Here is a 14,448-nt window from a genome sequence, read left to right as displayed (position 1 = left end):
GAAAGCACAATAGCTACCATATTAAAAATTGATCTAGACAGAGGTCTAAATATGTGAAATCGATATACTAGTGTCTATACAGTGGCCTGTTCGATGAATTTTAAAAAAAATCAAAACAAAATATTAAAGCTGAACATGTCCCATGAGAGAGAGCTAGAAACCAGAGAACTGGGGTGAGGAAGAGAGAGGGAGGATGTGGAGAAGTGGCAGACCCTTAGCATTTTTGGCTGCTCCCTCAACCAAATAGTAACTAATTACTGACCCCCATTTCCACATCACTTTACATAGGGTTGGCATAAAGACTTTTGGGAAGGTTAGCAAGATGCACCCAATAATTGACTAATTTCACTTAATTTGTATCTTTAGACTCTTCTCTACCCAGTGGTGGCTCCAGGCACCAGCGCTCCAAGCGCGTGCCTGGGGCGGCAAGCTGTGGGGGGCACCCTGCTGGTCCCTGCGAGGGTGGCAGTCAGGCAGCCTTCGGCGGCATGCCTGCGGGAGGTCCGCTGGTCCCGCGGATTCGGCAGCAGGTATGCTGAAGCTGCGGGACCGGCGGACCTCCCGCAGGTATGCCGCCGAATCCGCGGGAACTGGGACCTCCTGCAGGCAAGCCGCCGAAGGCAGCCTGCCTGCCGTGCTTTGGGCGGCAAAAAAGCTAGAGCCCCTGTCTCTACCCCACACATTCTGCTGTGGAAATGGAATCCAATTGCTTGTTCCTTTTAACATTAGCAACTTGCTTACATTGTAAAAAGGGCTAGAAATTTTCTTTTAAAAATGAAAGCAGAGATTCTCCTTTACATTTCCAGTTTCCCCCTTATCATGAGACCTGCAGCCATCAACGTTACAGGGCCAAGAGGCTATTCCTGGGAGGTGGGAAAAGAAGGTTGAATTTAAGGTAAAATTGACCTAGAGGAATCTATTCTTTGTTCTTTTATTTATTGTTTGGTTCAGGATTTTAAAATGAAAATCCAAACTGTTGAATTAAGTAGACATAACAGGAATTATCCTCCATTAATACAGAATATCTCAAACCACATTATGTGAACTCCCTAAAAAGGAACTGGTAATTCTTTCTGCAAATAATATAGGTTTATATCCCAGTTACTCATAGGTTCAGTAATTTAAAATAAAATATCACTAACTTTTTTATTTTATTATAATGATAGCTCCAGTTGCAAGTAATATTCCAGAAAAATATCAGAGGAGCACTTGATGAAAAGAAATGCTATGTACAGAGTTTCTGCTGTGGACTGTACACATACCTGAGATGAGATTAGCTTGATCAGATTAGCTCAATTTCTTAACAAAATACAATTAAAAGTTGTTACAGTGCCTATAACGCTATTTGATTTTTTAAAACTGTTGGCTCAATCCCAAATATAACTGGTACAGCAGAAATCATTAAACCTCATTTACCAACTATTTCCACACACACAGTCTGAGATTACCACAGTTTTCACTACACTGAAGGAATTTATGGTAACTGTGTAGTAAGTGTTGGCAAAAGATAACTTTTTAATGGCAACTACTACAGTTATATTAGAGAGGGAGGATGGTATAGTGATTAGGGATACAGCCTATGACTGGGGAGACCTAGATTCTGCCATAGATTTCCTGTGTGACTTTGTGTAAGTGTCTGTGTCTCTGTTCCCTTTTGGTAAAGGAGGATAACAACACTACCTACTTCACAGGGGTGTTGTGAAGATGGACAAATTAAAGACTATGAGGTATTCAGGTACTATGGTGGTAGGAGGCATAAAAGTAGTAAAGATATCTAGGTAATAGAATTCACTTATGTACATACTGATGTTCTAGTGATTTCAATTAAATGTAAGTAGAACAACAGACGCTGGAAAGTGAGATGATCTATGGCTTAGTTGTAGTTTATTCATTTTGATTTATAACACAAAAACCCTTCTTTACCTTTGTTTAAAGATGATATAATCCAGACAAAATCAGCAGCCCCCCCCCCATCCCTACAAACCAGAAAATAACCAACTAAACATGAAAATAAAGTTCAAACAGTTCTCCCCTCTACCCATATATACCAGCCCTCCTTCTGCCTCTCCATCCCTTCATTGTCTCAGAAAACAGGTGGGCTTTGCAGCCTATATAAAAATCAACAGACTTGGGCAATTTTGGATCAGGGAGGGAATAAATTCAAAAGTTAAGGTCTGCTTATGGAGAACACCCTCCCAGCAGTCCCCGTATACCTGAGAAGCTCCACTATAAGTATCAAGACACTTCTCAAGGAGAATCTCTTTTCTTAGGGTTGTGGTGAGCTGGTAAACTGAGGGGGACTGGGTGATCCAGAGTTCAGGGAAATTGGATTTAACTCAAGCTATTGGGCTAATTTCTATTATGACTGAGGGGAATCTGGTCAGTTTAATCATAGGATTTTTCATTAGTTGTGTATTTTTGTATATAATAAGAAAATCTGACTCTTGCATTGCCTTTTGCATCTGTAGATTTCAATGCTCTTCACAAAGAAAGTCAGTATCATTATCCCCATTTTACAGATGGGGAAACTGAGGCATAAACTGACAACATGACTTGCCCAAAGGCACCCAGCAAGTCAGTTATAGGGCTGGGCATAGAATCCAGGTCTACTGAGTCCCAGGTCACCGCTCTATCCACTAGGCAATATTGCCTCCTCTGACATGTATAAGAGATGCTAATGTTCCTGGTAGGTGCTTTTAATGAATTTAAATAGAATATTAAAAAAAATAGAATGTGACCAGAAGACAAAAGCTACCCAAGCTCCTGTCCTCTCATATTTGAAAAGCATGTGTGTGTGTGTATATTTCAGTATAAAAATTGGTGGTGGTGGTGTATTATCACAAAAATTGTGCCACATCACTTCTGGATGTGAGCAGATCTGATCTCATACAAGTTCTGAAGCACCTTACAAACATTATTTACATATCACCATATCTCTGTCAGATAACTTATTTCCACTGTACCAATGGGTACTCAGTGGCACAGAGAGTTTAAGTAAAATGCCCAAAGTCACACATTGTAATCAGGAGAACAAACTATATTTGAGAAGCTGGGGTGAGGGGAAGATAGAGGTATTTCTAAAGAATGTATGTAAGATCAGTAGAGGAACATAGTGAGTGAACTGTGGGGGAAGAAACTTTCCATCTCGTTTCCTTCTTAGTTCTTTATGTCTAAACAGACGTTTAACTTCCACTGTCATATAAATGATAACTGACAGTCTAAAACCTGAAGAGGTATTGATAGTCATATAAATAAAGTAGTTGTCTGTCAATCAGGTGGCGATACAGCTTCATGCCAGAGATTGGGTTCCAGGAAACGACCTGAAGAAAAGGCCAACAGCAATAAGTACAGAAGGGTTATAAGTGTGGACATATGCAAAACGATATCATACCCTGCCATACATGTCCCTGTAAGCCTCTGCAATCATAAGTCTTTGTGCATTGCAACGCTGTGTTAGAATATCAATCACCATGTCCTTTTCACAACCTGGAAAGGAAACAAGACAAAATGCCTAAATTAAACTTTTACTTATATTTATCATTGTTTGGTGAATGTAAGTAAGATACCATGTTTTGTTCAAATGCATTAACCACATTTCTTGCAGAAAAAAAATCAACAGATTAATATCAGATTGGTATTTACAAATATCAGTAATCTTTATCATGCTTATGTACCTTTCATTTGCTGGCATACTACTGACAAATAGTCAAGAAATCTGTATTATCATCAGATGCATTACCATACTCTCAAGGGGAATGGACTTGAAAACATCAGTAAAATTGGATAAAGGCTTTCATCAAATGAGAACTAGGCATTTGGGTAGAATTTATAGCTAGGACTGGAAAGTTGAGTTTGCATGTGACAATGCTGATTAAATTGTCATTTTCGAGTTATTGATCTCCAGTAATGGAATGGCTATTTACAGAGGGACTATTGGTTGTAAAATTGCTGAATAAGGTGCTCAGTTGGATAGTGTAAAATAAGATGTTGAAGGATTATTTATTAATACTGATTTCTGAATGATGCATTAGGACCAAGGGTTACTTTGTGGAAGAAGGTTATCTATGATCATTAGCTTGTAACTGGTGATTAGAGCTACCTGAGTGTTTAAGTGAAAGTTGCAGGTAACCCACAGAAGTTTTTGAATGGAAACTTTAGTGGTGGATAACATGGTATTGGAAGATAGTCTTTAAGGTTCTTTAGCATTATTCTGAAATAATTCTTGATTTTTTGGGACTATGCAGATTTTATTGTATGAATTTTAACTCAGGTTCTGTTTAGACAAATTTGATATTAGCTGCAAGAACTATGGCTTGTATTATGTTGCCAAGTGCTGATCATGGTAATAAAACATTCTACAGTATAACCACAAATTCTGAATAGAATGTCATCAGTCTATAACACAGTAGATTTACAGTGGATAATACAGTAGATTAAGTCTTGTTTAATTGGCAGAGCACCATTTCCTCACCACAGGGCAGGCTGTTGGCTCTCATGAATGAGATGGATGCCATTTTATTTCTCATCTGGAGTCCGATCCTGTGCACACTGAAGTCAATAGCAAAGCTCCCATTCCATTCAATGATGTAGCCTCCGACTCAAGAAGTGTGCAGTTTCAAATCCAGTAAGTTGTTTTCACTTTTCAGAGAACAGTTACTCCAGGAGGTTTGTTTATAATGAAAAGTGGTTTGTTCATCCTTGAAGTTAGTGCTCAACACAGCAATTGTTTATCTCCATAAGTAACATTACTCATGTGAATACTCCCATTGTTGCTCATTGAGACTACTCATGTGAGTAATTTTATTACATGCATAATTGTTAGCTAGACTAGGGCAACAAACTGCCAACTCTTCGGGGCAAAGTCTGTGGAGAGTAAATGGACATAGCTTCAGTGAAGTCAAACTGCTTTAATTTTGTCAGATAAGTAGTCATGCATGAAAACAGAAGCTTATGCCCATGTTTTTACATTATTAAGTTTAAAGTACACCTCTAGAACGTGACCTGATATAACACGGGTGGGGTGGGGTTGCGCACTCCGGTGGATCAAAGCAAGTTCAATATAACGCGATTTCACTTATAAGGCGGTAAGATTTTTTGGCTCCCGAGGACAGCATTATATCGGGGTAGAGGTGTATATTAAAATGTGTTATTGCAATTTGTATTTAATAGGTGATGGACAGAATCTTGTCTATTTTAATCCCAGTGAAAATATGACTCATTAAAAGTTCTTGCTTAAAGAATAGTAAAATACGAGAAACCTTAACATGTAACCAGCTTAATCAATCAAAAAGAAGAGGCAGACTGTACTTAATACTTTTTGGTATTTCCTGGGACAAAGTATACATAGCTGAATGGAGGCACATACCCTCCACTCAAGAAAATGGCTGGACAGAATGCCAGATTTGGTGCTTTAAGTAGGGCTGTCATTTAATCACAGTTAACTCAAGCGATTAACTCAAAACAAATTAACTCTATTAAAAATATAATCACAATTAATCACAGGTTTAATCACAATATTAAACAATGATAGAATACCAATTTAAATATATTATAAATATTTTTGGAGGTTTCTCTACACTTTCAAATATATTGATTTCAATTACAATAGAATACAAAGTGCACAGTGCTCACTTTATATTATTATTTTCATTAAAAATATTTGCATTGTAAAAAAGATAAAGAAATGACATTTTTCAGTTCACCTCATACAAGTACTGTAATGCAATCTCTATTGTGAAAGTGCAACTTACAAATGTAGATTTAGTTTTTTTTACATAATGGCACTCAAAAACAAATCAATGTAAAACTTTAGAGCCTACAAGTCCACTCAGTCCTACTTCTTGTTCAGCCAATCGCTAAGACAAGCAAGTTTGTTTACATTTATGGGAGATAATGCTGCCCGCTTCTTATTTACGTCACCTGAAAGTGAGAACAGGTGTTCGCATGGCACTGTTGTAGCGGGCATTGCAAGGTATTTACATGCTAGATATTCTAAACATTAGTATGCCACCCTGATGCTTCAACCACCATTTCAGAGGACATACTTCTATGCTGATGATGGGTTCTGCTCAATAATGATCCTAAGCACTTTCACAATAAAGAAATTGCATTACAGTAATTTTATGAGATGAATTGAAAAATACAATTTCTCTTTTACAGTACAAATATTTGTAATAAAAAATATAAAGTACGCACTGTAAACTTTGTATTCTATGTTGTAGTTGAAATCAATATATTTGAAAACATAGAAAACATCCAAAATATTTAAATAAATGATATATTATTCAACAGTACAATTAAAACTGCAATTAATCGTGATTTTTTTAAATCTCGCAATTAATCGTGATTAGTTTTTTAATTGTTTGACAGCCCTAGTTTTAATACTCGTAAAAAGCCTAGCAGGGTGAATTTGAAAGCTTTTCACGCAGACAGCTATCCTGATGAGGAAAATGTCTCATTCAAAGATTCAATATACTGACCCCCAGCAATATCAACAATACCCAAAGAGGAAAACAAAAACCTGAAGAGAAAAAAATGCTTTGGTGAACTGCATCTTTGTCTGGTTTTTGCTTTCAGTCCATAGATTAGCTATTTCTCAAGAGGAATCAATAAGGTAATCTTGTCTTGTGTTTTTTCAGACATGATTGATATTTTAAAAGCCAATATCCTTTGAGAATAGCTAATTTTAGATGTCATAATTAAGAGAGTTTTCTTTTGTCTCAAGAGTGCTGGTGAAATAAAAGATAACCTTTAGGAAAAGGAAGCTTAGTACAAAAACCCCAAAAGCTTTGACTAAGTTGTCGTAGGCTTGTGTCTACCCTGAACATACTTTAATTCCTTCCAATGCAATTGCAGAGTTTCTTTTAATGTCAGTGATTTATGATTTTTAGTTAAAAATCAATTATCTCTTTCCATGCTTAATGCCTGTTTCCATGATTGTTCTTTTTCTAAAGGTGTTTCCAAGGATGGGCTGAAAGAAGAGATGGTTTGGAATTGTCAGTCAGGATACACACCTATCCCCTGTAGGGCTCCCCCCAGCATCTGGGCATCCATAACTGGGTTGAAATTTGGAGCTGGGAAGATTGTTCCTTGTATCTGCTAAGGGGGAAAAGAGAGAGTGTTATTTGTAACTGATCATTAATTATATACAAGATGTCATCAGCAGAATTATGAATGAACCACCAGATTTTGGAACCCTTGTTCATATGAATAGTCCTTCCTTTAATGAGTAAAGCACTGAAGCCCTCTGGAACCTATGTCTGTAATGAGTAAAGGTTGCAAGATCAGGCATCAAACCTGTTTTTTGGAACCCATTGACACTCAAAACACATACTTTAGTTTCTATGAGGCTACGAAGCAATATTTCACAAGTGACTAGTAAATAATATTATGTTAATCCTTGCATTCCAACCTCATTAAAGGGGCACAGTCAACTTGATGATCACATTTCCATTGAAATACCTATTGGGTATCTATTGTTGCAAATAGCTCCTACAGTTACTATAACACCTGAGATTAGAGAAAGATATTTGTTTACACAAGAGGCAGGTGTATAAAAAGAAAAAGGGGACAAAGGATATTCAGATATGTTTGATGTTAGTCTCAGGCCCACCTGAAAAACATGAGAGGAAACACTTTTAGCAATTAAAAAGAAAAAGTTAGGATATTATTTGAAGGATGCTCAATCAGAAAGCAATGCTTTAAGTTAGCCACTTTCAAAAAATTCAAGTTGAGGAAAAATTAAACAAAACAGCGCCATTCAAATATAGTTGTGAGGATTATAAAAGAATAGGATGCCCCAAGCAGAATTCAAATGAAGATCTTCCTTTGTTTAGCACAGAGTTCTAGGGCTTTAAAACTGCCTTTGGCAGTAGGAGAAAGTAAAAACATGACTTGCATTCAGTTACAATGCTCTCTGTCCAGCTTTAAAATGGTAGAACATTTGGAGTAGATTTGACATACATGGTTCACTGTTTCAGAAATAGTTGGCAACTAAACAGCATCTTACATTCAAACTTAGCACAAGAAAGCCATTTTAGTTTAAATTTCTTAAGATCAAGCAGATGTCTTATTGCTTAAATAAGCCACCAAAAGTATGGACACACCAGAAAAAATCATTTCAGAAGTGGAAATTGTAATTAATTCCAGTCTGTTAGATTCAACAGCTCTTTTAAATCTAGCACTCACAATAGATCAGTAACCTATGGCATGCACATGGAATTTGTTTTTAAGATTGGGTGGAGAGGATGTTTTCATTAGACTGATGTGGCTTTATGGATATCTCAAGATGAATGTGAAAGATCAGTGGAAACAATCTAAATCTAATTTGTCTAGCTATTTCCATAGTGTCCAGTACAGAGAAAACTTTGCAGAGATTCTTTGATGTATTGTTTTATAGACATAATTTATATTATAAGCAGATGTGATAGAAAATAATTACAAAATCTAGTGAAACTGCTACTCCTACTTTATGCTGAAGTTATTTTTCTGTGCCTAATTCTCCAGCCTCTAAGGGAAAAGAGGTTATCCTCAGAGATTCAGTTACAGTGAATATACTGGTCCTGGCATATAAAATGGTTGTTTCTATTTACCCTCAAAGAAAGGTTGTCTGAATGGAAACTTTAGTGATGGATAGCATGGTATTGGTATGTCACAGATGATGGTATTAATGTTCTTTCACTACACACAACCATCTCTGAATCTCAACTCTTCTAGGGTAAATAGAAACAACCATTTTATATGCCATACAGAGGTCATATGACTAATATCAATGAAGTATCACAGGCATGGTCCTTTCTAAGCATTATCATCTCAGACATGAAGTCAATAGTGGAGGAATTAGAAGAATAGCAACAAACATGGAAGGGTTAGAGGGCATGATTTATGAGGAAAGATTAAAATAACTAAGGTACTGATGCTCTCACTGGATTGTCATGACTAATTCATGTACCTGTATGGAACAGCATTGACCTTCATAGTGCTCCATATGGGCACAATAGTTTATGTGAATCCAGCAGCCGGATTGGGGCTTAAACATAGTCACTGCTTAGCCAAGCTATACAAAGTGAAACAATTGTTAGCAAAAATGTGAAAGGTGTGATTAAATAGGGAGGAATTGTTTGCCATGATGCAAAATATGATAGCTAGCAGTAATGGAATTAAATTAAGAAAAAGGAAAGATTCCTGACAAACATCTTTTTAGGCCAATCAATAGTCTCCCAAATGGTGGAAACCCATTAGTAGAGACATTTAAAAGTAGACTGAACACAGTGAGAAAATAGATTGTAGGGAACAATTTCTTAGTGGACAGAAGGATGGTCTAGATGTCCAGAAGGTCTTATCCATCTCTACTTGTTATGACCCATGTCCTCATGTCTGCCACAGAGCTCCAAGTGAGCCAAGCAAAAGCTGTGGCAGACATGAGGACATGGGTCATAGTGATTAGAGATGGACAAGACCTAGTGGACACCTAGACCATCCTCCTCTCCATTAAGAAATTGTACCCTACAATCTATTTTCTCACTGTGTCCAGTCTACTTTTAAATGTCTCTAGTAATTGGTTTCCACCATTTGGGAGACTATTAATTTTTTACAAAGAATTTTTTTCAAAAGATATAACCTGTCAGTCAGAACTGAGATGTAGTGAGCATCAATAATTTGTGTTCACAAGTACATGTTCTTGAAACTCCCAAAGCAAAATGGGTTTAAGTCCCTTCTGTAGAAAAGAAATAATTACTAGCATATGGCTTAGGGGTGATCATGAGCAAAGAGATGGGGAGTGCGTACCGCATATGCACTCTTGTCCAGAAAAGCGCCAGACAATATAAATTATGGATCTTTGACAACAGGCCTGATCCTTGCATATGCTGAATTTCCTCAGTTGGCCTCTTAAGAGGCACTGCTCAGTTCAGTATACCAGGCCCAATGTTAGTAAGGAAAATCCAAGCCAATAAACAGCCAAACTACGTTACCATAAAAATCAAAGGAACAATGATTTTAAATAGAACAGAATTACATATGTAACTTCAAGGCAACTCCTTCTAGAAAACATAGTACAAGAAAAACATTTTAAATAAAAATCTTAGAACAAAATTTGAGCAAACAGCTCTTTCCAAAATATTAAATTATCTCACACAGTACTTAGCTTTGATCTTGGCTTCTATCTCACACAAATGTTTGTGTCGGAGTCCACTTCCAGATTAGCTGGTCATTGTAGCTCTCATTTAACTTTGACTGGTTTTTCAGCAGATCCAGAATTCCACCAAGATACAATAAGTCACTGACCTGAACTTTGTGTTGCTGCATATAATATTAAGGCCTCCATTAAGGACCCTGAAATACTAACAACTCAGTGGCTGGCTTTTATCTCAGAGCTAGTATTATGAAAATAAATACAAAAACCCCCAAAACACTGTGCTTCTTTAAGAAAATGCCCTTCTTATTTGTAAGATGTGTATCCCCAGTCCTTATAATTTGAAGCTTTGAATGTCAATTTTCTGCCAGGACCACTTTAATTACTTTATTTTCTGAAAGCCATCCTGAAGCACTTTTTGTATGTTAGATCATTTGATACATCTAGTTTGAAAGTCTTTGGGGATCCAGCATGTACTAAACTTCATTGCATCTGTTTTTCCCCCAAATCTTCATAAAATGCAGATATAGGTCTGAGCCAAATGCTGTATCTGAACTTTGGACAAGTTCAGGCCTGACTCCAATGTGGTAACTATATAATGATTCATCATTGTCTTCTGTGTGTTACAATTACAAACCTTTTATACAGGACCAAGGGATTTCAAAGAGCTTTATAATATTCACTAAAAGTTAGTCAAAGGAGAGGGATGACAACCACATTGTGGTGGCCACTGGTAATTTCAAAGGACCTGACCCTCAACTGGTGTAAATGAATAACTCTGAAGTAAATCCTGCCTTGGAAATCAATGGAGCTATGCTGATTTATACTAGCTGAGGATCTGACCCTCTGTATTCTGTGGCATGTGGCAGCTTCATACTGCACCATCTTGTGGAGACATGATGGTGCATGGCGAGAAACTGGGGGGGGGGGAATATTTGGAAAGGAATTCAGATCTCCATGAGTCACTATATGTTAGTGCTAGGTCATGCCTGGCCCTTGTGCAAGTGCTTTTGGTGGGGAAAGAAGAAAGATTGTGGAAGGAGCTTTCACTTCTGCTTGTGGCACAATTGCAGCCCTTGTTCTTGGGGAAAGTACAGAGACTGCTCCCAACTAATGCCAGGGGAGCAAGCCACCCAGAAGAGAAGTAGGGGACACACCCCTACCCTTTGTGCACTTCATCTTCCTTACACACTGATGCAGAGGCCAGCCACAATCTGTTGCACAGTCATTTGAGAGACAGATTGGGGGTATGGCTGAGTTAAGTTAACACCATTTTGTTATAAGAATGCAATTGTATGATTGTAACCCTCAGTTTGCATTGTAATCATCTTTGGAAAACCGGACTAATCTTGACAAGGGCAATCTATTCTAGACATTGCGTGCTCACATGAGGCAGTGGGACACCTTGGAGAGGACTATCAATGAGAGAGCCATCAATGTTGAATAATTATTAGGGAATAATTACTAGACCAAGGGGTTTTCTACTAACAGGGCCTTTGACTGGACTCTCTACACAGAAACCTTTCTGGGAGAATAGGGCTGGAGTTTCCTGGTCTAAGTGTCAGGGACTAGGATATGGGTGGTTTTGTAGGGGTAGGATTTTATATTTGTATTAAAAGCCATAGTTTATCATGCCAGCCACCCTTTTTTAAATAGCAGAAGGGAATGACTCTCTGGGGCATTGGTAGAAACACATCTGACAGACTGCCAGCGTCTGTACTGGCAGACGGCCAAACCTGGTGCCTAACAATTGACTATAAAAGGATTAACAAAGGTACAATACCTATGGCTCCTATTATGACAGACATAACACAGGTTATACAAAAGGTCCATGCCACATCAAACTATTTTTCAGTAATCAACTTATCCAACTGTTTCTTTGCTATTCTCCTACACTCTGATTCACAGGTTCATCTTGCCACAACTCCAAAAGCATCAGATTGTGACCAACAAAACCCGGCTCCCCTCTGCGACCAATCTGGCTGGCCACTAAATTAATCCGAACTGGTAACTATAAACATCAACTGGCAAAACTGTGTGCATGGTGTGCGTGTGTATATATATATATATATATATATATAAATAACTAAAGCATATGCTAATTGCTGTATTCTCAATAAATGTGGCATGTTGCCTTCTCCCCTATAAAAAATTTCATGTACATTGTATAAGCATAACAGTTTTACCTAGTGATCAGAGCTGGGAACAGTAACTAGAAGTCAGAATCAAAGTCAAGAACCAGGCAAGGAAGAAGGGCTGAGGTAGATAGGAACAGGACAAGCACAAGGTAGGAGTAGGTGTAGAGTAAGGCTAGGAACAAGGGAGGCATAGAAAAGTACTCCTGTTCTTTTTGTGGATACAGACTAACACAGCTGCTACTCTGAAACCTATAGAAAAGAATGAAGTTGGAGGCTCAAATATTGAATAGTTAGTAATCTGTTGCCCTTGCTGAGCTTAAATGCAGATATGTTGATGCCTTGCAGCCAAGTGGGAGGGTTGGCCAATCAGGTAAATCTGCTGCAGCCCAGCTGGGCTCATTAACCAGCCTGAGGGATGTGCTAGTTAGCCCCAAGCTCAGCTGAAGAAGCTTATGTCCATAGTTCCTGACACTAAGCACATGGTTGGGAAAGCTGTCCCCTGACTAAATATGAGTCATTATTTAAGGAGGCTGCTTCTCTAAGTAAGAAGCTATTCTATTGCTATTTATAAGCAAACCTTTCTAGGAAGAATGGGAGATTCTACCTAGCTTAAGAATACTAGCCAGAACTCAGGATTTATAGGCAGCATGAGAGCTGACTGAGGAAGTCTTGTTCAGGGTTATTTGTTATTTTTCCATAGATCTGTAACTCTTGTTTGTTTTTCTTTTAATTGTGGCTTAAATTCTTTTATTAAGCTTTTGTTCCTTGCTTTACAGGCATTTTGTTCATGAAGAATGTAACAAGGAAAATGGCTGGGGAGGGCTGAGCATTGCAGTCCAACTATATAGACCCCAGAACCAGAGTTCCACTAACCAAGGAACGTGTCAGATTGCAGGGATGCACCTGCAAGACCCAGAGAAAGAAACAGTGATCAGTCACTACCTAGATACACAGGGCTTAGAAGCCCTGGTACTGAATAATGGGTTCCAATTACAATAGACTGGTGTCAGCCCAGAGAGCAGGGCTAGGCCAGTTTGTAATTCTCTAACCAAGGCAAATGGAGCAGAACAATCAGCTTTATTTTGTGGCAGGTTCTGAGAGCTGTTTGAACACCAAAATGCAGTTACAAATATTACTGTTTTCCTTTGTGCAGTCTGACTGAGTTCTGCTATACCTGCAACTAGCATACTCAGTTTTTAGTCCGTGGCTGCCTGTGTTTTGTCTGTACATCAGATGGCTCTTTTGATCTATTTTGTTTAGGAGAAGTAGAAGGAAAAAACCACATGCTGCACACCTCATGACTGCTCCTCCATCTACTTGGGCTTTAGAATGGCCCCAGCAGGAGTGCTCATTCTTCCCCCCTTGTCATTTCCCTACTTTACTTTAATTTTCAAAATACACTTTGTCTAACACATCCTTAAAAAATCCTGATCATAGCAGTGAAATTTCTCTGAAATAAATATCTCCCAATCTATAGGTGAAATAAGCCTTTAAACATCCTCCAGTGAATGAAATATCCAACAGGGTTCTGAATAATTCAAGTAACAATTCCCCATCAATCAGAATGAATTATTAGAGAAGGCATAACACTGGTACATCAAATTCCAACAGCTTGAAGACAGCAATCACATTACAATAACTGTTTCTGAAGATTAGTGTAAAATATTTTTCAGGACCACAGAGCACATCATAAATAACAGTGAATAAGAACCTACAGAGTTACTACAGCTTCCTTTCCAAAATAGGAAACAGGTAGTGGCAAATGCCTTGAGACAGGTCATCAGCTGTAGATGATCAGCTAAGAAAAGTAAGAGAAAACACTTTGTTCCTAATTAAAGCCACCCTAAATAGAAGAAAGGTAAAGAATTACTAATATGCCTACTAGGAGAACTACTAGCCCTAAAGAAACAATGGTATAGGACAATTTACCTTAAGCAATATTGATACCAACTGCAAACTTGACACCATCAAATTAGGCCTGAATAAAGACTGGGAGTGGCTGGGTCACTACAAAAAGTAATTTTCCCTCTGTTGATATTCACACCTTCTTGTCAACTGTTGGGAATGGGCCACATCCACCCTGATTGAATTGGCCTTGTTAGCATTGACCAGCCCACCCACCCCACTCTTGGTAAGGCAACTCCCATCTTTTCATGTGCTGTATATTTATACCTGCTG

The 14,448-nt window shown here is 38.1% G+C and overlaps 1 protein-coding gene across 1 annotated transcript in view; it reads right to left on the bottom strand.

The window, feature by feature from the left end:
- The window catches only part of ANXA10 (annexin A10), an 81,780-nt gene that overhangs the window by 18,979 nt on the left and 48,353 nt on the right, over nucleotides 1–14,448 (bottom strand). Inside the window, exons 2-3 of the mRNA XM_024194181.2 lie at nucleotides 7,014–7,098; nucleotides 3,392–3,486 (exon numbers count right to left, since the gene is read on the bottom strand). Coding sequence (XP_024049949.2) covers nucleotides 3,392–3,486; nucleotides 7,014–7,098 — 180 coding nt within the window. The remainder of the gene's footprint in view (nucleotides 1–3,391; nucleotides 3,487–7,013; nucleotides 7,099–14,448) is intronic.

Source organism: Terrapene carolina, unplaced genomic scaffold (genome assembly GCF_002925995.2).
Source record: "Terrapene carolina triunguis isolate 2854851 unplaced genomic scaffold, T_m_triunguis-2.0 Scaffold66, whole genome shotgun sequence".
Lineage (NCBI taxonomy): Eukaryota > Metazoa > Chordata > Testudines > Emydidae > Terrapene > Terrapene triunguis.
This window is presented reverse-complemented; position numbering and strand designations above follow the sequence as displayed.